At 44.3% G+C, this 25,859-nt stretch overlaps 1 protein-coding gene across 2 annotated transcripts in view; it reads left to right on the top strand.

The window, feature by feature from the left end:
- Nucleotides 1-25,859, top strand: part of RASGRP2 (RAS guanyl releasing protein 2) — a 195,631-nt gene that overhangs the window by 100,717 nt on the left and 69,055 nt on the right. For both annotated transcript variants that reach the window (XM_075326074.1, XM_075326073.1), the window contains 3 exons: nucleotides 4,317-4,365; nucleotides 4,472-4,603; nucleotides 12,750-12,900. In XM_075326074.1, coding sequence (XP_075182189.1) covers nucleotides 4,317-4,365; nucleotides 4,472-4,603; nucleotides 12,750-12,900 — 332 coding nt within the window. The remainder of the gene's footprint in view (nucleotides 1-4,316; nucleotides 4,366-4,471; nucleotides 4,604-12,749; nucleotides 12,901-25,859) is intronic.

Genomic DNA, 25,859 nt, shown 5'->3' with positions numbered 1-25,859 from the left:
TCGCCGGGGTCAAATCGAAAGTGACGCACATCCGGCGCTGGTAACGACGTCGCAACGTGTAAAGCCTAGATGCGCCGATAAACGATCGCAAAAGCGTAGAAAATCGGTGATCTGTGTAGCGTCGGGCATTTTCATAATGTCGCACCAATAGGAGATACGATGTTGTTCCTCGTTCCTGCGGCAGCACACATCGCTGTGTATGAAGCAGCAGGAGCGAGGAACATCTCCTTACCCTCCACCGGCTATGCGGAAGGAAGGAGGTGGGCGGGATGTTTACATCCTGCTCATCTCCGCCCCTCCGCTTTTATTGGCCGCCTGCCGTGTGACGTCGCTGTGACGCCGCATGACCCGCCCCCTTAGGAAGGAGGCGGGTCGCCGACCAGAGCGACGTCGCATGGCAGGTAAGTGCATGTGAAGCTGCCGTAGCCATAATGATCGCTACAGCAGCTATCACAAGATATCGCTGCTGCGACGGGGGCGGGGAATATCGCGCTCGGCATCGGCTAGCGATGTGCAGCGTGCAAAGTACCCCTAAGATAGGTTATCAATGTCTGATCGGTGGGGGTGTGATACCCGGGATGTGTTGCGCTTATTGTTCCGTTGTTCTAATAATGGACATTTATCAGACCTCGTAATAATTATCTGGGTTCCTCTGCTTTATTTGCATCAGTTATGCTACGGATCAGTTTTTAACTAGATTCTCTTTTTCTGTTCCTAAAAAAATTGGATAAGGAAATGTGAAAACGGAGGTGTGATCATAGCCCTACCTATGTAGTCATAATTAAAGAAACCCTTACATCTTATATGGAATGGTTGCATTGTGTCAGAGCCCAATATTGACTCATTTTGATGTCATGTTCTGTATATATGCATATTTTTCATATAATTCATTATATTTTATTGTTTACTGAATGCTTACATAATCAATGCGTTCTCAGAATATTTTTTACTACTATCGTCACAGCATGATACAATGGTGGGCCCTGATGATAGGGAAAGTAGAACGGAGGCACCATCTGTACTCACCGGTAGCTGATCCCTGCACCCCCTGATGTCCCTATACGAGTTAATTCACCCCGTCGCCAATAACGTACCTAGGCCCTCGCTTGCCCTAAACTCACCTTGGCTAGTGAGAAGGCTGGCAAAAGCACAAGTCTCGCCACTGAAATAATAAAACACAAGGATAGGTAGACAGACAGGGGAAAATAGATAAAAGGATATAAGCAATTTAAAAGACTGCATCCAGACACAAAGGCTGCAGGCAAAACAGCTCAAGAAACAGCAAAGCTCCAGCAGCTCCTAAAGACGTCCTCTCTTCAAACGTGGTCAGAACAGAATGGATTTTTTATTTACAGCATTAGGTGATGGATTGCGTGACTATTTAAAGGAGCCTCACAAGTAAATGTGGAGCTCAGATATCAGAACCGTCACAAATATCTCAAGAACAGAAGACACTTGGGACACTATGTTGCTCCTCACCAATCAGGGTGACAAAGGCTGCAACTCCCTATCACCATGTTAGCCAGTCATAGGCATTGGCCCAGGGCAACCATCCAGGCATCACAAACAATTACCCAAAACCAAAAACGCTCTTTTTAAATTAACAGTAGTCCTTGTAGACATCATAATCAAACCTGTGATACAAGGAGAAAAAGTACATAAGTAGAGTAACACATGGCAATGAACTGTATCTGCTCCTCCACCTTAAAGAGTCACCTTCAGTCTTTGGGACTGAAAGCAAATCTGTCACCGGATTCTGTATATACTTTGAGATTACATGTCAAAATGGAAGTTTATGGAAGTTTAACTCCGTCTCTACCCACCCAGCTTGACTGACAGCAGCTCAGTGTCCCTCCTCCCTGCTGAGATCTAACATTGCTCAGTATAAGGCATAGTTGTCAGTTAAACTGGGTGGGAGGAAACAGAAAACACTTGGATTCATGAGTTAGTGTATGCTATAGCAAGAGGCCTAAAATTCTCATTTTTATATGATGATTATATAGCTATTCCGCCATGGATTTTCAAAATAAGCACACCATCCATCATATGTGGTTTGTATTGTGAAATCTGGTGATAGATCCCCTTTAAGTCCCCCAGACACACATTAGATAACCACTGATTTTAGAGGGATGAGTCAACCATTTACTATGTATGGATGCTTTCTGACTCTCCCAATAAAAGTTGCAAATAGTCCACTGCCAGATGTCTCTGGCAGCAGCTTTCTTTGTTCTACCCTTTGAAAAAAAAGAAAGCTCATTCAAGCTGAATGTTCATGTACATTGGGGAATTTGGCAAAGATAGCGGTCGTTTGGCACATGCGCAAGGCCAACTTTAATACAATAATAATACCTTAAAAAAAGGAATAAAAAAATATTAAAGTTTTGTTAATTTTTGGAAACAGATAGGAACCAGGTAAAGGCAGGACAAGATGGACAAGGGGACCTGACAACTAGCTGGCTAATGCACAAAACCATTAAGTAACCATTAAGAATTCAAGGCACTATCTGAACTTAAGGCACTCTCCCTAGTGGGAGAGTACCTTAAGTACCCAGTGATTCTCAGCAGTAGGCTAAGAGGCACTTCCTGGAGAAAACATGCTGGCCCTTTTGGAGAAGGGCAGCGGAGCGCGCACACATCCTAGGAACACTCCCGGAGGACCTGTGCCGCGTGCACAGACCCCAGGAGAGGGAAGCAGGAAGCACCCACATGGAACTGTAACGTTGGCATCATTGTACCCCTTGCTCCTCAACCCGCAGGAACACGCGGTCACTCACCGCTGCGGCTGTCTTTCTCCACACTACCCAACGCTCCACATGGGTGCAAGGGCTGCAGGGATGCCAGCGTTGCACTAACACGTCATTAAAAGTGACATTTTATGGAATCTTTGTGTTTATTCTGGATCTTTTTACCTATTATTGGAACTACACAGGTGTAAAGTATCCTGTTCCAAATTTATCAATCTGTCATTCTTATTAGTTTTGCATCTTCCACATTTATTCATATTTTTACTTTCTAACACAAGATGTCTAATTCCATCTGATAAGTTTTCTATATACAGCTCTGGCAAAAATTAAGAGACCACTTCCAAATTGTCAGTTTTTCTGATTTTTTTGATGGCTTGTGACTATCCATCTTCCTCTGATTACATTCCAGAGGGTTTCAATGGGGTTCAGGTCTGCAGATTGGGCTGGCCATGACAGGATTTTGATGTGGTGGTCCTTCATCCACACATTGATTGACCTAGCTGTGTGGCATTGCGCATTGTCCTGCTGGAAAAAACAGTCCTCAGAGTTGGGGAACATTGCGTAAGCAGAAGAAGGCAACTGTTTTTCTAGGATAACCTTGTATGCTGCTTGAGTCATATGTCCTTCACGAAGATGTTTGTTGAATTTTCTTTACCTAATTTTCAGCTTTGCCCAAACCTGGTCGTCTAATGGTTAGACCTGGAAAGGCGTACAAGCCACAGTGTATTGTACCCACGGTGAAATTTGGTGGAGGATCGGTGATGATCTGGAGATACTGCAGCGAGGCTGGAATTGGAAACAGTTGCTTCTTTCTGCTCAGGCAATGTTCCCCCAACTCTAAGGACTGTTTTTTTCCAGCAGGACAATGCACCATGTCACACAGCTAGGTCAATCAATGTGTGGATCAAGGACCACCCTGTCATGGCCAGTCCAATCTCCAGACCTGAACCCCAATGAAAACCTCTGGAACGTAATCAAGAGGAAGATGGATAGTCACAAGCTATCAAACAAAGAAGAACTGCTTACATTTTTGCATCAGGAGTGGCATAAGGTCACCCAAAAGCAGTATGAAAGACTGGTGGAAAGCAGCCAAGATGCATAAAAGCTGGGATTAAACATCATGATCATTCCACAAAATATTGATTTCTGAACTCTTCCTGAGGTAAAACATTATTAGTATTGTTGTTTCTAAATGATGATTTTGTTTTCTTTGCATTATTTGAGGTCTGAAAGCATTGTGCATTTTTTTGTTATTTTGACCATTTCTCATTTTCAGAAAATAAATAGAAAATTTATTGCTTGGAAATTCGGAGACGTCGTCAGTAGTTTATAGAATAAAAGAACAATTTACATTTCACTCAAAAATATAAAGAGAAAAATCAGAAAAACTGAAAATTTGGAAGCGGTCTCTTAATTTTTGCCAGAGCTGTATATTTATTGCAGAAATGCACCTTATCAGGACGCACTGGATAAGTATAACATGTACGGTAATTTGTGTTAGATTTCGCACATTTCTTCGTTCATGCGACTGCCCCCAGTGAAAAATCTCTTTTCCTTGACCATTTTCTACATCAGAGGCTGGCGATAATGCAGAACGAGAACGCATCTGTCACCTTGTCAGGTAGCTGCACATTTCACCACTATTAGCATTAATTAGATCTGGTGCTCGTTGTTGTGTAACCTCGGCCGGTCACGTAACGCAGGACTATTTCTGTTGTATCTTTCAGGTTCTGGATAGCGGAGTACCCAGCTGAGTTTGACCTAAATCCAGAACTGGGGGATCAAATTCGAGACCTGAAGAGAGCTCTGGAGAACAAAGGAAACCGCAGGGAGAGCAGTCTCATAGACATTGAGAGTGTGTATGTAATGGTCGTCCTGAGATCGGGAAACTTGTGATGCAAAAGTATAACAATCACACTTGTGTTGGATGCAACGGCTTCATACATCATGTCACAAAAGTCCTCCTAGAGGCTCAATGTTGGACGATTTCTGCTAAAGTAGAAAGGTCCTTTGTGTTGCCTCATGACTGAGAAACTAGCTCTTCAATTCTTAAAAATGGGTTTACCAAAGCTAAATTCCAATCATTGGAATGGATTTTTTTAAAGGGGTTGTACCAAGTTTAGAAGTTCTCCTCTACCCATAGGATAGAGGATAACTTCCCAATTGCTGGGGGTCTGACCTCTGGTGCCCCACTGATTCCGAATACCAGGGCTTTGAAGAGCCCCATGTAAATGGAGCAGAGATCAATCATGTGCACTGTTGCTCCATCGATTCTTACGGGAGTGTCAAAGACCAGACGATCACAGATATTGGCTATCTCCAGAAGTCCCAATTTCTGGGCTTCTAACCTCTGGTGCCCCACTGATCCCAAAAAACAGGGCTTTGAAGAGCCCCATGTAAATGGACCAGAGATTGATCATGTGCACTGCTGCTCCGTCCCAATTGCTGGGATTCTAACCTCTGGTGCCCAACTGATCCTAAAAAAAAACCAGGACTCTGATGAAGAGCCTCATGTAAATAGTCCAGAGATTGATCATGTGCACTGCTGCTCCACCGATTCTTACGGGAGTGTCAAAGACCAGATGATCACAGAAATTGTCTATCTTCAGTACTCCCAATTGGTGGGCTTCTAACCTCTGATACCGCACTGATCCCAAAAACTAGGACTTTGAAGAGCCCAATGTAAATGGAGCACAGATCGATCATGTGCACTGATGCTCCAACGATTCTTACGGGAGGGTCAAAGACCAGATGATCACAGAAATTATCTATCTTCAGTACTCCCAATTGTTGGGGGTCTGACCTCTGGAGCCCCACTGATCCCGAATACCAGGGCTTTGAAGAGCCCCATTTAAATTGACCAGAGGTTGATGATGTGCATTGTTGTTCCACCGATTCTTACGGGTGTGTCAAAGACCAGATGATCACAGAAATTGGCTATCTCCAGTAGTCCCAATTGCTGGGCTTCTAACCTCTAATGCCCCACTGATCCCAAAAAACAGGGCTTTTAAGAGCCCCATGTAAATGGACTAGAGGTTGATCATGTGCACTGCTGCTCAACCGATTCTTACGGGAGTGTCAAAGACCAGGCGATCACAGAAATTGGCTATCTCCAGTTGTCGCAATTGCTAGGCTTCTAACCTCTGGTGCCCAACTGATCCTAAAAAATCCCCAGGGCTTTGAAGAGCCCCATGTAAATGGGCCAGAGTTTGATCATGTGCACTGCTGCTCCACCGATTCTTACAGGAGTGTCGAAGACTAGACGATCACAGCAATTGGCTATCTCCAGTAGTCCCAATTGCTAGGCTTCTAACCCCTGGTGCTCCACTAATCCTAAAATAAACAGGGCTTTGAAGTGCCCCATGTAAATGGAGCAGAGGTTGATCATGTGTACTGCTGCTCAACCGATTCTTACGGGAGTGTCAAAAACCAAACAATCACAGCAATCGTCTATCTACAGTGGTCACATTAAGACTGAATAGCGTTGCAGTGCGCATCATCAAACACCACTCCTTTTACTCAAGGCTCTTCAGATGCAGTTGGCCCCTAATGATCATGAAATTATCAGCTGATGCTATGGAAGGGGATAACTATCAAACTTGGTACACCACTTTAAGTACATGATATAAATATGGCCAAAAAGTATTGGGACACATACACATTATTATGCCTACAGGAGCTTTTATGATATTCCAGTCTAGATGCATAGGAGTCTGAACCTTTTTGCAGTTTAAAGAACTTCCACTCTCTTCTGGGAAGGATTTCAGTGGAGGTGGCTGTACATCACTCCATCTGATGCTCAGCATTGTGCTTGGTGATGTATGGCTTGGCATTATGCCTGGTGATGAACGACTGCAGCTAGTCTGCCATGAAGCTCCCGGTGGGCACAGTGTTTGTACTGATGTTACCAGAGGAGGTCTGGATTCTGCAGTTATGAGATGAGGTCATCAGAGTGGTGGTGATTTTTCTCAACTCTGCTCCTCAGCACTCGGCCCCCTGCTCTTTAGCGTTACATGGGCTTCACTTCATGACTGAGTTGTTGTGGCTCCTTCCAGTTACCAATAATATCACTCACAGGTGATGGGGGAAGATTTAGGAGGGAAGAAGAGTCATGAACGGACTTGTTTCACCGGAGAGTCTTATTACAGGACTGCGCTGGTATCAATGAGCTCTCACATGTTAGTAAAGAAAGGCAGACGGTAAGGCAGGGGGCCGGAGGTCATACACAAGGGCGGGGGCCAGATGTTATACTTCGGGGGCAAGCGGCCATAGGTTGTACAAGAGGGATGAGGTGCTGGCTGTTATAAACTAGGAGCGCAGCGGAGGGTTGGATGCTATACAGTGGGGGCACTGGATGTTATAAAATGGGGGAAATGGGATGAAGGAAAAACATCACAAACCGGAAAAGTCTAGAATCCACTAGAATAATCTGTTTGATGACGTGTAAATGGTTTTATTAACCATATTGGGTGTAAAAGTGTTTATTGTTTGACAGAAGGGACCAGTGCTAATACCGGAAGAGTTCTCCTTTACACACTAGCAAATCCACATGAGGGTGAAAGAAATCTTGCAACCTTCACATTGGCCACTAGGGCTTTTTATATTCTAACTTCCTGTCGTTTCAAGAAACAACACACGTACATTGCCACAATGGTTGTAACACAATCCTTTCTATTCTATGAAAGTGTCTATTGAGCATGTGCAGATGTCATTGTGAAGGGATATGGAGCAGGGGAGCTGTGACATCACTTATTGTGATAGTTGGAACCTGTGTTATCAGCTGTGTACAGAGGTGTGATTGGTGCTTTTAATCTCTAACTTCCTGTTTCAAGAAACAACACACGTACATGGCCACATTGGTTGTAACCCAATCCTTTATTTTCTATGAAAGTGTCTAATGAGCGTGTGCAGATATCATTGTGAAGGGAGGGGGAGCAGGGGAGCTGTGACATCACGTATTGTGATAGCTGGATCTTGTGCTATCAGCTGTGTACAGAGGTGTGATTGGTGTATTTAAACACTACCTTCCTATTTCAAGAAACAACACATGTACATGGCCACAATAGTTGCAACCCAATCCTTTATATTCTATGAAAGTGTCTAATGAGCGTGTGCAGATGTCGTTGTGAAGGGAGGGGGAGCAGGGGAGCTGTGACATCACGTATTGTGATAGCTGAATCTTGTGCTATCCGCTGTGTACAGAGGTGTGATTGGTGCTTTTAAACTCTAACTTCCTGTTTCAAGAGACAACACGTGTACATGGCCACAATGGTTGTAACCCAATCCTTTCTTTTCTATGAAAGTCTCTAATGAGCATGTGCAGATGTCAATGTGAAGGGAGGGGGAGCAGGGGAGCTGTGACATCACTTATTATGATAGCTGGATACTGTGTTATCAGCTATGTACAGAGGTGTGAATGGTGCTTTTAAACTCTAACTTCCTGTTTCAAGAAACAACACCTGTACATGGCCACAATTCAAATGTCATTGTGAAGGGAGGAGGAGCTGTGACATCATTTATTGTGATAGCTGTGTATAGAGGTGTGATTTGTGGATCCTGTGTTATCAGCTGTGTATATGTGTACAGAGGTATTACCTGTCATTATAATCCTGCCTCTGATGATAAGGAAACTGCTGTAAACTCTTCCTGAAAGGATAGGAATGAGTCTAAAAAGCCCCAGTGGCCAGCGTGAAAATTGCAAGATCACAATTTTTTTTCTTTTCCCTTCTTTTTTTTTTAATAAACATCATGATATGAAAAAAGTCAATTTTTTGTTAAAATATATATAACGTAAAAACCTTATTTAAACAATAGGTCATTTTCTGATGATAACTGTTAAGTTCGAGGATCAGCGTCCCTTTGAGGATATGTTCACACACGGTGATCCTGTTTCTTGTTGCTATTTTTGAAAATCGGTGTGAAAACTCTAAATCAGTTTTTGAAAATCATACAAAAACTATGCATTTTTAACAAAATTTTGGAAGATCGTTGCAATTAAATAATGCAGGACGATCACTTTGCGTGAACATATCACAGCTTTGGATGTATTTATATTCCATGAATGATCATGAGAACTTCGGAACTGAGTGGAACCGAGAGGAAACAAAGTGTTATTTCTACGACTGTTGTTCAATCTTAAAAAAACCCTTATTTTCCTCTCGGGAATTGTCTCAGTCGTCTTTAGAAGCCGGCCTTTGAGCCTTGAGGAAAGGTCTTCTTTATATAGAAAATTCTATTCCTAGAAGATGTCAGAAGAGTGGGCGAGTCACAGACATTGTCATGTAGGAAAAACATCTAAACCTTCAGTTGTCTGACAAGTTACCCACCTGATACCGCTCGGTTCAGGAACCTGCATCTGTAGTTTTATCGACAAGTCAACATATTGGTTAGGAAAAATACCTCTTGAGTACTTAAAGGAGTTGTCCATTGAAACGTTATCTATCCACAGGATAGTGGATAATTTATGAGTGGGTGTCCGACCACTGGGAACAGTACCAATTGGCAGATGGGGCAATTTTTAGAAAATTGGGCAGTAAGTCAGACGTCCAACTGCAGCCAGAAAAAAGGAGACCAAAGGGGGCTTTACACGTTACGATATCGCTAGCGAGCGTACCCGCCCCCGTTGTTTGTGCATCACGGGCAAATCGCTGCCCGTGGCGCACAATAACGCTAACACCCGTCACACAGACTTACCTTCCCTAGCGACATCGCTGAGGGCGGCAAACAACCTCTTTGTTAAGGGGGAGGTTCGTGCGCCGTCACAGCGGCGTCACACAGCGTCCGACCAATAGAAGCAGAGGGGAGGAGACCAGCCACATTATCGACACGCCCTCCTCGTTGCCTGAGGACGCAGGTAAGCTGTTGTTCTTCCTTCCCGAGGTGTCACACATAGCGATGTGTGCTGCCTCAGGAATGACGAACAACCTACGTCCACAACGACCAACGAGATTTTGAAAATGAACGACGTGTCAACGATCAACGATTAGGTGAGTATTTTTGATCCTTAGCTGTCGCTTGTAGGCGTCACACGCAACGACGTCGCTAACAAGGCCAGATGTGTGTCACGAATTCCGTGACCCCAACGACATCTCGTTAGCGATGTCATTTTGTGTAACAGGGCCTTAACACTCCGCAGCTCCAAAGGGCATGAATGGAGCTGCGGTTGAATATGTTCCACACTCCAGAGCTGCAGTTCTGATTGTCTCGTTAGTAATGACATCATGACTTGGGATGGGCGACCACTAAAATTCTTGGGTGCTCGTTACTCGAGTTGAGCAGGTTAGACAGGACTCAGCTCGAGTAACGAGTATTATGGAAGTCAATGATTGGGAAGTTCGGCTCTCCACTCACATACAGCTAGCCATAAATGGATTCCAGGGGGAGGGAGGGCAGGGATTTTTTTTCTTTTTTTTTGGCACACTACATCCAAAAAGAATCCCATTCAGACACTGCAAATGGCGTGCACTGGGGTGGCGGCTCCCATCACTCATTGAAGGAAACCCCGGCTGTTTGTGTTTTTGCTTCACGTATGACACATTCGAGCACCCGCGATTCTCAGCCGAGTACCCAAGACCCCAATGCTCAATCAAGTATCAAGCAGTGGTGACCATGCTTGCTCATCTCTAGTCATGACCGCAAGACACCTGAGCATTGCAGTCATTGGTCGTCGGGATGTCAATACTAATAATTATTGAGCAATACAATGCTTGGTGCTTGGTACTCAAAATAAAAAGTTACCACTCAGATGCTCGAGTGCTCATTTCTTGATTCGAGCAGGTCAGACGCTTGGGTAGGCTCAACTTGAGTAACGAGTTTAATGGAAGTCAATGATTGGCCAATTCATCTCTCTGCCCACATACAGGCAGAAGTATCTCCCGGGGAGGGGTTTTGGGTTTTTTTTGGACACACTACATCCGAAAACGTTGTTTTTACCCCAGTGAGAGCCATTCAGAGACTGAAAGTGGCTCTCAATGGGGTGCCGGCTTCCATCATTCAATAAAGGGAGCCTGTGCTTTGGTGTTTCATGAATAACCCATTCCAGCACCGCGATGCTCGATCGAGTATCAAGTAATGTTGAACACACTCGTCCATCATTAGTCATTACTAACGTGTCATGCTAGGTATGGGGAAGTACCAAACAAATGGCAAAAGGGAAGGGAAACCCTGTGTCTAAGGAAAGAGAAGAGGGTGACCCCTAACCAAACTCCCTGGGTCCCTCACCACCCTAGATAGGTTCAGCACCTATGCGCCAAGCCGGATACTTGACCCTAGATATCCCTAGTGCTGGGCCCTAAATAGGGAACGGATGGGATGAGTTCTTTGTCAACCCCACTAAACACTATAGATGACACAAGGAGGACACACAGGGGGAAAAGCATGAACTACTTATCTACAGATGACACAGGTAGAAGTTCAGCAAAGTTTTCAGCAACAATACCACAGATGAGTACAAGCCACCTGCTTGCAAGCAAGGCTTGAATGAACTGAAAATATCACTAGCACCAGTCCAAGGAAGGAAGGGGTATTTAAGCACCCAGATAATACTGATGATCAGCAGCTGGGTGGAAGTCGAGCTCGTGCTGGGTCCAAAAGGGAGAGATTAATTTAGCAGGAAAGCTACCTATACCAATGAATACTGACAGCAGGAACAATGGAAAGTCAGGGAGAATTCTGTGCAGCCAAACACTGTGACCTTCTATTGCCAGTAACCACATGATTGGTGCAGTTAAATGCTGTGACCTTCTATTGCCAGAAACCACATAACTGGTGCAGTTAAACACTGTGACCTTCTATTGTCAGAAACCACATAACTGGTGTAGTTAAACACTGTGACCTTCTATTGCCAGAAACCACATGACTGGTGCAGTTAAACGCTGTGACCTTCTATTGCCAGAAACCACATGAATGGTGCAGTTAAACACTGTGACCTTCTATTGCCAGAAACCACATGACTGGTGCAGTTAAACGCTGTGACCTTCTATTGCCAAAAACCACATGAATGGTGCAGTTAAACACTGTGACCTTCTATTGCCAGAAACCACATGACTGGTGCAGTTAAACGCTGTGACCTTCTATTGCCAGAAACCACATGACTGGTGCAGTTAAACGCTGTGACCTTCTATTGCCAGAAACCACATGAATGGTGCAGTTAAACGCTGTGACCTTCTATTGCCAGAAACCACATAACTGGTGCAGTTAAACGCTGTGACCTTCTATTGCCAGAAACCACATAACTGGTGCAGTTAAACGCTGTGACCTTCTATTGCCAGAAACCACATAACTGGTGCAGTTAAACACTGTGACCTTCTATTGCCAGAAACCCCATGACTGGTGCAGTTAAACGCTGTGACCTTCTATTGCCAGAAACCCCATGACTGGTGCAGTTAAACGCTGTGACCTTCTGTTGCCAGAAATCACCCATGACATAATAGCCCGGTGTGACCAAGTGCTAAAGTGGAGAGCTGATTCCCAGGGTGGATATAATACAATTCCATCCCATAGTAATTTTTCTTAAAAAAATAAACTACCTTAAATTTTTACATGATGCTATGATGTAAAGGCAACATTCGGGTTACCCTTGATTTTCTTTTCCCGTGTGCGGTATCCAGAAATCTATTTTTCCTTTTATTTCATTGTCCAAACCCCTATTACGATGACTTCTTTCTTAGGTTTGCGTTTACAAATAATAGACAATGCTACCTTGAAAGAAAATTGCCATCATTGATTTTGTAAGGCATTCTTATGTGACTTATGTATCGCTCTATATGAATGCGGTTCCACTTTGTAGATTTTTGTGTCTTACAAGTAAGAAAATACCGTAGCATAAGAATTCTACATCTACTCCTGCAAGTTGGGGTCATTTTCGATGCTTGTGCCTCTTGTATAGAAATAACCATATGCATATTGCTCTTCAATCTCACCTGATCTCGCGTAGAATTCGACATTTCTGGAGAAATTTCCATATGAGGTAAGATCTGAATTAACTCATGCTGTTATGTCTTACAGTCCTTCTTATGGCTGGAAAAGGCAAGTAACACAGCGAGGGCAAGGAAGTGGCAGAATAAGGAAAACGTCTCTGCTGTTTGATCACTTGGATCCCGCTGAACTGGCAGAACATTTAACACATCTCGAATTTCACTCATTTTCCAAGATCTTGGTAAGACGATTGGCTTTGTTACATGAAATAACCCAGGGATGTGAGAATTCATGATTCTATCGACAACTTATCTTTCCTTGATGTCAGGTCATACCATTTGCTTAACGCTAATATCCACCCTTGATCACCATTTTGCATTGCAGTCCCAAATTTCATAGAATGAACCCAAACCCATTAGTCTACGGGCTGGTTCACATGTCCATTATCTTTGCGAACCAATTGTCGACCAAAAAAATGTAGATTTCGAAGAGGGGAGTGTGGGGACGTGGGCCAAACCCCGACATAGTCTCCCTGTGCTTCGGCTCGGCCGCTCTCTCTCCTTGGCCTGCGCCGGTTCTCTCCTCAGAGCAAAGGGGAAGTGTGATGCTTCCACCTGGGGGAGTACTCAGGCAGGATGTAGTTCTTCTAGTGTGGGCGTCACACGAGACGATCTATCGTGCGATCGCACGAGCGATCGCAACCGCCCCCGTCGTTTGTGCGCCACGGGCAGTTAGTTGCCCGTGGCGCACAAAGTCGTTAAACCCCCATCACACGCACTTACCTGCTGAGCGACGTCGCTGTGGGCGGTGAACATCCACCTCCTGAAGGGGGTGGGACGTTCGGCGTCACAGCGACGTCACACAGCGGCCGGCCAATAGAAGCGGAGGGGCGGAGATGAGCGGCACGTAACATCCCGCTCACCTCCTTCCTTCCGCATTGCCGGCGGGACGCAGGTAAGCTGTGTTCATCGTTCCCGGGGTGTCACATGGTGTGATGTGTGCTATCCCGGGTACAATGAACAACCGGAGCAGAGAAGAAGAAACGACTTTTTGAAAATGAGCGACGTGTCAACGAGCAACGATAAGGTGAGTATTTTTGCTCGTTCACCGTCGCTTGTAGCTCTCACATGCTATGATATATCAAACGATGCCGGATGTGCGTCCCTTACGATGTGACCCCACCGACATATCGCACGATATATCGTCTCGTGTGACGCCTGCATGAGTGTAGTTAGGCGAAAGCCCACTAGAGGTCACGAGCATCCGCGGAAGGATGTATTAGAATGGTCGATCAAGCCGAAGGTCAGTGCCGGGAAGTCACTTAGGTACAGAGGGGTAAGTGGAGCCCAAGTCAAGTGAGAGCCGAGGGTCGGAAAGCCAGGAGGTATCGTCAGGAGCCGGAGGGGAGCAACGCTGTAGTCAGATAGCAAGCCGGGGTCTGAAACCGAGAGGACAAGTAAGTATAATGGAGCAAGCGGAGACTGGATAACAAAGCAGAGAGCGGGTTAGGGAGACCGGGAGCTCAGACAAGACATGAAGGACGGAGGTCAGGGAAAGGAGTGCTAGGTAGCGGGCAGGATCAGAACAGACTCACAGGAACCAGAAGCGCACACTGCAGAGTAGGAACTATCACTGGTGACGTGCCAAGGAAAACAGTTCCAAGATAAGACAACGTGACCCCCGGAACAAATCATGACAGAATAGGCTCCTTCATAGGACCTAACCCTGGAGAATGCAGACAGCAGGAAAACAAACACATACAATGACTCTGCACAAGCAGAGTCATACATGAATCATGACTGGAAGGGAGTGCTGTTGGTGGGATTCCTGGTGGGGGGGGAGGACTTTGTGTGTGCAAGCCATGCCTCTGTTTAGGCCCTCGGTCAAACCAGGAATTTCTCGCCGAGGCTTACGGGACACCAATGCATTTTTCTAATTCAACAGTCTTTTACTAATTGATACGCACATTATCTCCTTCACAACGTCACTGTGGGCACAACACTTGAACATTGTAGGTACGGAGCATTTGTCTTCAACGCACACTTTTACTGTAGACTCCTCCATGGTTCCTGGTACTACTACTGTTGTTCCACTGACCTCTCCCTCACTGTCTGACACTACGGTTCTACTCATTAATTTAACCTGGGCATGGTCGCCTTAAACTCTTGGGTTTGGGTTTGGCTAGCGGTTTCCAATCTCTGTTAGATAAAGATCATCTACTGGGTTTCTCCGTGCCGACCTGTTTGCCCGTCTATGTCAGCTCTTCGCTATAGGACTAGTACAGCTGGAAACGGTTGCGAAAACAGTTGCCTGGGTTGGGGTTTAATACTCTCTACGGTGGGATAGGGTAGTATGTTGTCCCATCCTGTGCTTGAGTCTCGAATACTGGTTTTTGGCCTTGCCACAACCACCCCCGTCTCTGGGGCTCCGGTGTTCAGCAGGCTTGCACACTACTTTTCCCAACTTAAAGGTCCAGTCATACTAAGCAACTTACCAGCGATCCCAACAACGATAGGGATCGCTGGTAAGTTGCTAGGAGGTTGCTGGTGAGCTGTCACACTGCGACGCTCCAGCGATCCCACCAGCAACCTGACCTGGCAGGGATCGCTGGAGCGTGGCTACACGAGTTGCTGGTGAGCTCACCAGCAACCAGTGACCAGCCCCCAGTCTCCTAGTTACAGCACACATCAGGTTAATTAACCCGATGTGTGCTGCAGCTAAATGTGCACAGAGCAGGGAGCAGCGCACAATGCTTAGCGCTGGCTCCTTGCTCTCCTAGTTACAGCACACATGGGGTTAATTGCCTGATGTGTGCTGCAGCTATCTGTGCACAGAGCAGGAGCCGGCAGCACAGGCAGTGAGAGCGGAGGAGGCTGGTATCAAAGGTAAATATCGGGTAACCAAGGACAGGGCTTCTTGGTTACCCGATGTTTACATTGGTTACCAGCCTCCGCAGAAGCCGGCTCCTGCTGCCTGCACATTAGTTGTTGCTGTCTCGCTGTCACACACAGCGATCTGTGCTTCACAGCAGGACAGCAACAACTAAAAAATGGCCCAGGACATTCAGCAACAACCAACGACCTCACAGCAGGGGCCAGGTTGTTGCTGGATGTCACACACAGCAACATCGCTAGCAACGTCACAAAAGTTGTTCGTTACCAGCGATGTTGCTAGCGATGTTGCTTAGTGTGACGGGGCCTTTACTCTACTCTCCTGTCTGCTGTCTCCGCACAACTATATTATGTGTAATTACTCCCATTGTTCTTAACTGTTTACTATCTCACTGCCCTTGTCACTAGGTACCTTAAAAAAGAAGCAGTACCGAAACCGGCCACTAGATGGCCACATACATAAAATAAGCATTAACACATTCACATCACCATTATTTACATAGTTGTCTTGTGGCATCGATTGATGTAGAGCCCAACACTTCGTTACAACTTGACCGATATTCAGATTAAAATCACCCATCCAAGTCAATTAGTTAATGAAAATAATTTTTCCCTGTCTGTCTCTTTCCCTGGCTGCATTGTGACATGCCAACATTCCTGTGGCTGCATTGTGGCTCCCAACTCCATTGAATTAATGGAAGCAGGTTTTTTTTCAAATAACTGTAAAGCGTGGGGTTAAATTTTCCCCTCACAACATAGTCTATGACGTTCTCTGAGTCAAATGAGGCGTCTGTGCAAAATTTTGTGATTGTAGATGCAACAGTGCGGATTCCTTTAGCGGAAACACACACACACACACACACACACACACACTTAGCTTTATATATTAGATAGTGACTTTAGGTGCTCTGAACCCCACTACAACGTCAGCAACCACATGGTGCATAGCCACCACTTTTTATTAGGACGCTCTCGGACCTATAGAGGACCACTTATAGGTTCAAGAAAAGGCCGTTACCCTGTATCCTCCTATCTACGGTTCCTTTCCCTTCCCCTTCCAGATTACTCCTCCTGATTATCCTTCAAATAGGCTGACACTTACAGCCGAAACGTCAGACAGGATGTACGACATACACAAAACAACAACAACGATATACGACATGTTTCACAATTTTTTTTTCTGAACTCTAAAAAAAAAGCATTACAGAAAAGGAATTATTTTTTTTCTTGTCTTTTGAGTGCTGAATCATTTACATTCTATAACACTATATTTCTTGGTAGTCCTTCTGTATGATTATTGAGCCACTTACACTTCTGGCTAATAGGAGGTGGTGTCCTTATTGAGAAGCCCCCATTACAGAAAAGGAAAGCTTTTTTTTTCTTTTTTTCTTGTCTTTTGAGTGCCAAATCATTTACATTCTAAAACACTGTATTTTTTGGTAGTCCTTCTGTATGATTATTGAGCCATTCACACTTCTGTCTAATAGGAGGTGGTGTCCTTATTAAGAAGCCCCCATTGCAGAAAAGGAATTCTTTTTTTTTTCTTTTTTCTTGTCTTTTGAGTGCCGAATCATTTACATTCTATAACACTGTATTTTTTGGTAGTCCTTTTGTATGATTATTGAGCCACTCACACTTCTGGCTAATAGGAGGTGGTGTCCTTATTGAGAAGCCCCCATTACAGAAAAGGAAAGCTTTTTTTTTCTTTTTTCTTGTCTTTTGAGTGCCAAATCATTTACATTCTATAACACTGTATTTTTTGGTAGTCCTTCTGTATGATTATTGAGCCATTCACACTTCTGACTAATAGGAGGTGGTGTCCTTATTAAGAAGCCCCCATTGCAGAAAAGGAATTCTTTTTTTTTTTTCTTTTTTCTTGTCTTTTGAGTGCCGAATCATTTACATTCTATAACACTATATTATTTGGTAGTCCTTCTGTATGATTATTGAGCCACTCACACTTCTGGCTGATAGGAGGTGGTGTCCTTATTAAGAAGCCCCCACTGCAGAAAAGGAATTCTTTTTTTTTTCTTGTCTTTTGAGTGCCAAATCATTTACATTCTATAACACTGTATTGTTTGGTAGTCCTTCTGTATGATTATTGAGCCATTCACACTTCTGGCTAATAGGAGGTGCTGTCCTTATTAAGAAACCCCCATTAGTTAAAGACGTTGTAAAATGTCAGAGTTAGTTTGCCGGAAGGTGAAGGACGAGTGTGCTATGACTGTGTGCTGATTTATTCGGATAGTTATGTGAGCTGACAAATAAAAAAAAAAAAATCTATTTAATCCAGATGAATTTTCCAGACTACTGTTAATGCAATTAGCCCTGTGATCTAGTAGACCGTGCGGAGCATATGACTTTATCACCGCTTCCTGGAGGCCGGTGATCCCAGAATTTTGCATTAGGTCCCAGACAATTTCTAATTTGGCAATTCACCTGGGCAAGAGCATTTACATAAGTAGCAATGGAGTAATGCCGGTGGGTTTGGAATCAAAGAACCTCATCAAACACTCTTTTTTATTTTTTAAACCTAATTTCCTTTTTTTATTACACAAATTAATATAAAAATAATTAAAGAAATGCTGATGTTCTATGAACTAGAAGATCGATGGAGGTGAGGGGGGTTATCGCTAGGGCAGCGCTGTGTGGTTGGTTGGAGGGTCGCACATTAAATTGTAATTTCGTAAACTTTCCTGAAGGCTATTTAGTTAATGATGAATGCACAGGAAGCGCAAAGTACGGCGAATCTATATTTAGGGTAAAGGGGATAAGAAGGATAAGGCTTTTACTATGTAATTCCTCCAATGGTGCCACCACTTATGCCGCCTGGTCATTAAAATTGTACAAATCGCTTCATTAAATATAAGTTAGAAAAGTATATATTTATTGTTATATCTACTATATTACAATTATATTTTACGTATTATAATTACGGTATATAGTTATCTTAAATATTCTAAATCTAATATATAAAGCTCAGTGTATGTATGTGTGTGTGTATGTGTGTGTGTGTCCGCAAAAGGAATTTGCATCGTCGCATTTACAATAACGAAATTTTGCACAGACGCCTCATGTGACTCAGGGAACGTCATAGACTATGTTTTGTTGGGAAAATGTAACCCCGCGCTTTACAGTTACTCTCCAAAATCCTGCTTCCATTAAACTGAATGGAGGTGGGAGCTATATGCTATTATTAGTAACTGTCAGTGGTTGCTATAGGAACAAAATAAACTGTTAGTATAAGAAGCTTATGTGTGAGGTAATAAGATGTCAGTGGTGAGATGGATAGACAGACAGAGACAGACGGGCAAAGAGACAGACGGGCAAAGAGACAGACGGGCAAAGAGACAGACGGGCAAAGAGACAGACGGGCAAAGAGACGGGCAAAGAGACAGACGTGGAAAGAGACAGGCAAAAAGACAGATGTGGAAAGAGATGGGCAAACAGACAGACAAAGACAGATGGGGAAAGAGACAGACAAAGACAGATGGGGAAAGAGACAGACAAAGACAGATGGGGAAAGAGACAGACAAAGACAGATGGGGAAAGAGACAGACAAAGACAGACGGGGAAAGAGACAGACAAAGACAGACGGGGAAAGAGACAGACACACATATAGAGACAGAGATAGAGAGAGACAGACACAGAGATGGAGACAGACTAATACAAATACAGACCGAGACATAGACACAGACAGACAAAGAAAGAGACAGACAAGGAAAGAGACAGACAGACAGCGACACACAGACAGAGACTGGGAGAGAGACACAGAGACAGTTACTATCTTGGGCAACACCCGGGTACTACAGCTAGTATATGAATAAATAAGAAAGCTGTAAAATCCTAAGGAAAATCATGACACCAGCTGCAATATATCAGTAATTAGAAAACAACCCTGCCACTTAGTGAAAAATAATATTAACTGATTCACCTGATGGCCAATAAAAAGGTGTCTCATTACCAAGGTACTACACAAGAAACATCTCATGATGGGTAAAACCAGTGAGCTGTCTCAAGACATTTACAACCTTATTGTTGGTAAATATACTGATGCCATTAGTTACAGAATAATTTTTAAACTACTGAAGGTTCCACTATGCACTGTTGGGGCCATAAGTCTAAAGTACAAAGACCATAATTTCATCATAAACATGTCATGATCTGGTACTCACCGCAAGATTTCAGACAGAAGAGGAAAACAATTATCAGAAGAGTTGTCTAAGAGCCAAGAACCACCTGTGAGAGCTACAGAAAGACCTGGAATTCAGAAGAGTTTGTTTATTCCATCATTGTGCCAGTAGTGATCCTTGGGAGTGGACCAGTGCCCTCCAAGTTTCTGTGTTTCTATTATTTTTCAGCATATGGCACTGGTAAATTTTATATAATTGAAGAAAGGATGAATGGACAAATGTACCGAAATATTCTTGATAAAAATCTTCTGCAATCTACCAGGATGATGAAGGCCATCAATATCTGGTTGGTAAGAGTGTGACCCTCATCACCCCCACCTATCAGTTGTTCCCGACACCGCCAGCCTGGAACTCAGTAGCTTCATCATCTTTATAGTGGCTGTAATCGGGTACTGCAGATCCAACTCCTATTCATTTAGTTACACCCGGCATAAGAAGCAATAGGAGGGGTACTCCATGGAAAATGTAAAGGGAGGCCCTGACGCTAGGAGAGGGGTCACCACCTAACTCAGTTATGTCTTATTCCTGAGCTCCCTAAGGTCTCTAGACAGGTCCTTCCCCCCATGCGCAATCACATACCTAGACCCTGGATGTCCCTGGACTTGCCCTGACTAGTGCACAGGCAAGCAAGATACTAGTCTTACTACTAACATAAAGGCAACACGAGGAAAGAGGGGAGGCAAACAAGGGAGACAGAAACAACAACAGAAACTCCAATTCTTTTTTTAAAAGGGTGTCCACTACATTCAGTGGAAAGATCACCACAGCTTTCTCCAGAGAAAGCTCCTTCACACATCTAGTGGAAAGATCACACTGCTTTCTCCAGAGACAGCTCCTTCACGCATCAAGTGGACAGATCGCCACAGCTTTCACCAGAGACAGCTCCTTCACACATCCAGTGGAAAGATCACCACAGCTTTCTCTAGAAACAGTTCCTTCATGCATCCAGTGGAAAGATCACCACCGCTTTCTCCAGAGACACCTCCTTCACGCATCCAGTGGAAAGATCACCACTACTTTCTCCAGAGACAACTTCTTCACGCATCCAGTGGAACGATCACCACAATTTTCTCCTGAGACAGCTCCTTCACGCATCCAGTAGAAGGATAACCATGGCTTTCTCCAGAGACAGCTCCTTCACACATCCAGTGGAAAGATCACCACACCTTTCTCCAGAGACAGCTCCTTCACGCATCCAATGGAAAGATCACCACAATTTTCTCCAGAGACAGTTCCTTCACGCATCCAGTGGAATGATCACCACAGCTTTCTCCAGAGACAGCTCTTTAACACATCCAGTGGAAAGATCACCACTACTTTCTCCAGACAACTCCTTCACGCATCCAGTGGAACGATCACCACAGCTTTCTCCAGAGACAGCTCTTTCACGCATCCAGTAGAAGGATAACCATGGCTTTCTCCAGAGACAGCTCCTTCATGCATCCAGTGGAAAGATCACCACACCTTTCTCCAGAGACAGCTCCTTCACGCATCCAATGGAAAGATCACCACAATTTTCTCCAGAGACAGCTCCTTCATGCATCCAGTGGAAAGATCACCACAGCTTTCTCTAGAAACAGTTCCTTCATGCATCCAGTGGAAAGATCACCACCGCTTTCTCCAGAGACAGCTCCTTCATGCATCCAGTGGAAAGATCACCACAGCTTTCTCCAGAGACAGTTCCTTAACACATCCAGTGGAAAGATCACCACTACTTTCTCCAGAGACAACTCCTTCACGCATCCAGTGGAACAATCACCATGGCTTTCTCCAGAGACCGCTCCTTCACGCATCCAGTAGAAAGATAACCATGGCTTTCTCCAGAGACAGCTCCTTCACGCATCCAATGGAACTATTACCACGGCTTTCTCCAGAGACAGCTCCTTCACGCATCCAGTGGAACAATCACCATGGCTTTCTCCAGAGACAGCTCCTTCACGCATCCAGTAGAAGGATAACCATGGCTTTCTCCAGAGACAGCTCCTTCACGCATCCAGTGGAAAGATCACCACACCTTTCTCCAGAGACAGCTCCTTTACGCATCCAATGGAAAGATCACCACAATTTTCTCCAGAGACAGCTCCTTCATGCATCCAGTGGAAAGATCACCAGTACTTTCTCCATAGACAATTCCTTCATGCATCCAGTGGAAAGATCACCACAACTTTCTCCAGAGACAGCTCCTTCACAAGTCAGCATAGAATGAACTATAGCCGGCATTTGAGAGCGTGAAGAGAGGGTTTATATAGCAGAATGGCGTGGCTGCAGTTGAGATTAACAGCTACAAGACCGTGTCAGCAGGACAGAAGGGAAACCTTAACCCCTTCAGCACCAAATGGAATTAAATATGCTCCCACTAAGGATAATTGATGAGTGGGTTTTAAAACTAAACGCTGTTACCTTCTAACCCCAGATCCCTCCGAGGTGTCAGCAGATAAGAAATAATTATATCAATTATAACGATTAGTAATTATTAGTAAAATTACTCTGCCTCTGATACATGCTCAGGTTTTCTACCTTGATTTTCCATTTTTCTAGCATTTATGCTTTTTATTTATAGCCGCATTCGTGTTTTCTCGTATGTATTATTGAAAGTGTTCAGTGTAGTACAATAATTCACCGTTACTGTATACACAGCATGGAGGACAAGATGTATTTGCTCAGACTGAAATACATTTGCTTTTATTTTATCTGAAGCTATCATTTCATGTTACTGTACTAATCCGATTTTTCATGGAGCGTACACCGCGTGTAAACAGCTTACTCGATGGAACAATCTGTTAAACGGAATAACCAACTGTAGTCAACTGCAAGCTGTCTTGTTTCTTGTTTTTTTTTCATTTTTTTTTTTGCTTTTTTTTTAAAGTCTGGCGTTACAAGACATTCACCTTGCTTAACATTTTCTAGTTTATTACACAAACTTTTTGTGCTTCTTTTGTTTTACATTGGTAATAACCTTGCCCTGACCGTGTTAAGACGTACTAAAGCTATTCCCATTCATAGTACACTAAACACGAGAACCAACACTGAAAACATTTCCCGTAATCTCGTCTTTTCCTTTGATGCTATTTTATCTTTTACTAGGGTAGAAATGGAGAAATAAATAAATACATTTGCTATGTGTATCTCAGGCTCATCTTCAATTTCCTGTGTGTAGCTCCAAGACAACTAACTGCAGCAGAAGCCTCCCCCCAACTCCCTTTGATCGATGTTTACACTAGATTAAGTAAATAAATTACCTTTTTTTTTTTAGTTTGAGGAAAAGGAAATAATAACCAAAATGACATTTGGTGAACATGACGGCTTGTCCCAATACGGCCCGTATGCATTTAGTGAATGCGCTACACTTTTCTAGAAAGAATGACGCGTTAAAAAAAAATACCAAACAGTGTAATTTTTTTTTTTTTTTACAATGGGAATCAATGGTCGACATATGACGCAGTCTCTACAATGGTGTTCAGACTGAAGTTTTCATCACTTGTATTGGTAGGGGAATTTTCGGGATGTGTACCTCCGATGGGACTGAAAAAAGAAATACGGACAAACCCTAATCCAACCAATTGCGTGAAAATAAATAAATAAATAAAATAAACTTTAGCCAATCTTCTTGTCACAATGAATTTGGGATAGCTTGGTACCAGGGCTCCTGAGCTGTTCCTCAAGCTAGGCCCTATGTTATCACTATTCTCAGGGATACTCTTGATGGTGGAGAGGCCTGAGTCAACTTCCTGGCCCTGCTCATTACAAGTCCTGATATAATGCCCCCTCCCCTTTCCCCAATGAAGGACAGGTCAGGAGTGTGTTGAAACCACAGAAAAAGAGACAAAGGAAAAAACAAAACTTTGTCACACAGTACACACACATAAAAGATAAGACAATAAGAGATTCAAGAGGAAAACAAGAGCAGTAAGGAAGTACAAAACAACAATGGTAAACTCCACAGCCACACCAAGCACAAAGCGCCACTAAATACAACGTTCACAGATAGTCTGGGACACCACACCTCATAGTCCAACACAGAATAAACTATAGCTGGCATGGGTAGAAGAATTCCACCAGCATAAATAGGAGGAGAGCAGATGTGATAGGTGTTGTCACAACATGTGATTAAAGGAGCCAACAGACTAGCAGAGATTAACTCTTGCTAGCCTGCTTATGAATCAGTACTCCATCGAGTGGAGTGTTCAATGCCGCCATGACAGTTGGTGAAGTTTGTACAAAGATTCCGAGTGACACTTCTTAGTTTTTTAACTCAGCTTTTTGGGCATTAATTTATTATTTTGGTCCTACCGCAGTGTCTTAAAGCCTTCCATGCACAACGGCGACTGAACCCGTCGATATTAATATGTTCAGACACAGGCCAATGTGTTTAGAGGTGTTATCCACTACTCACACAACCCATTCTCAATATGTGTGTTTGCCCCTGTTAAAATAAAAACACTTATACCCACATCCGATGCCTCTACTGTTCCAGTGGTGATGGCACTCGCTGTTCCGGAGCTCAAATGACGTTGTTACATCCAATGAGCCCTTTGTCTAAACAGGGTCAGCTTCACTTTGTAGAGGGGTTGTCCACTACTCGCACAACCCCTTCGCAATATGTGTTTTTGCCCCCATTAAAATGAAAACACTTGTACCCACATCCAGTGCCTGACCATTCCAGCATTGTCGGCTCTCGCTCTCCCAGGTCTCAAGTGACGTTGGTTCATCCTGCGAGTCTTCTGCCTAATCATTGCTGGCTTCACTCTAAACATCTTTGGATGTATCAAACATCAGCCACAGCTTTGACTTCCTCTTGAAGTTTAAGTCCTCCGAAGGCAAGGACAGAAAAGTCAGCTCCACTTGGGCGTGGGGCTCGCGTGACCTAACAACTTCACGTGAGCACCAGGACAGTAAGATGTACTTTGCACGTTGCGACATCGCTACTGCGATATCGTCGGGGTCAAATCGAAAGTGATGCACATCCGGCGCCAGCAACGACGTCGCAACGTGTAAAGCCTAGACGCGCCGATAAACAATCGCAAAAGCGTCGAAAATCGGTGATCTGTGTAGCGTTGGTCATTTTCATAATGTCGCACCCATAGGAGATACGATGTTGTTCCTCGTTCCTGCGGCAGCACACATCGCTGTGTGTGAAGCCGCAGGAGCGAGGAACATCTCCTTAGGCTGGTTTCACACTACGTTTATTTAACATCCGTCCATAACGTTTTTTTAGCGGAAAAACGGATCCAGTGCAAATGCGTTTTCACTTCAATGCATTTGCAATGGACTCGCGTTAACATGCGTTCACCTGCGTTTGCGTGCGTTATAGTGAGGATCCAGCGACTTGCAGTTTTTTAACATCTTTCAAAAACGCTACTTGTAGCGTTTTTGAGCTGCGTCCAAATACTGCATGTCACCGGATCCTGACTAAACAGCACGCAAACGCAGGTGAACGCTGGCGTGCTGATAGGCAGGATCCTGCTTGCTCTACTGAGCATGCACAGAACCAGTCTCGCGTGATCTGTCTCTCTCTCCTCCTCCCTCCCTCACCCTCTCTCTCTATCTCTGTCTTTCCCCCTTCCTCCCCTCCCTCTCTCTCCCACCTGAGAGCTGCGGACACTCGTAACCAAGGTAAATATCGGGTAACCACTTCTCTTAGTTACCCGATGTTTACGTTGGTTACGTGTGCAGGCAGCCCTGCTCCTAGCAGCTGCAGACACTCGTAACCAAGATAAATATCGGGTATCCAAGCCCGATGTTTACCTTGGTTACCAGCGTCTGCAGCTGTCAGAAGCCGGCTCCCAGTCTAGTTCCCCTCACTCCCGATCACATGACTCCAATGCCCGCCCCTAAACATCCAGTGACAGGATCCTGCAAAATAACAGATGCGTTTGCATGCGTTTTTTGCTGTAAAAGCAGGATCCGCTTTTGCAGCAAAAAAACGTTCCTGACGCATGTTAAATAAACGTAGTGTGAAACCAGCCTTACCTGCCTCCACCGCCAATGCGGAAGGAAGGAGGTGGGTGGGATGTTTACGTCCCGCTCATCTCCACCCCTCCGCTTCTATTGGCCGCCTGCCATGTGACGTCGCTGTGACGCTGCACGACCCGCCCCCTTAGGAAGGAGGCGGATTG

The sequence above is a fragment of the Anomaloglossus baeobatrachus genome, chromosome 10 (genome assembly GCF_048569485.1).
Source record: "Anomaloglossus baeobatrachus isolate aAnoBae1 chromosome 10, aAnoBae1.hap1, whole genome shotgun sequence".
In the NCBI taxonomy this organism is placed as follows: Eukaryota; Metazoa; Chordata; class Amphibia; order Anura; family Aromobatidae; genus Anomaloglossus; species Anomaloglossus baeobatrachus.
The sequence above is the reverse complement of the archived record's forward strand: the minus strand, read 5'-3'. Positions and strand labels throughout refer to the sequence as shown.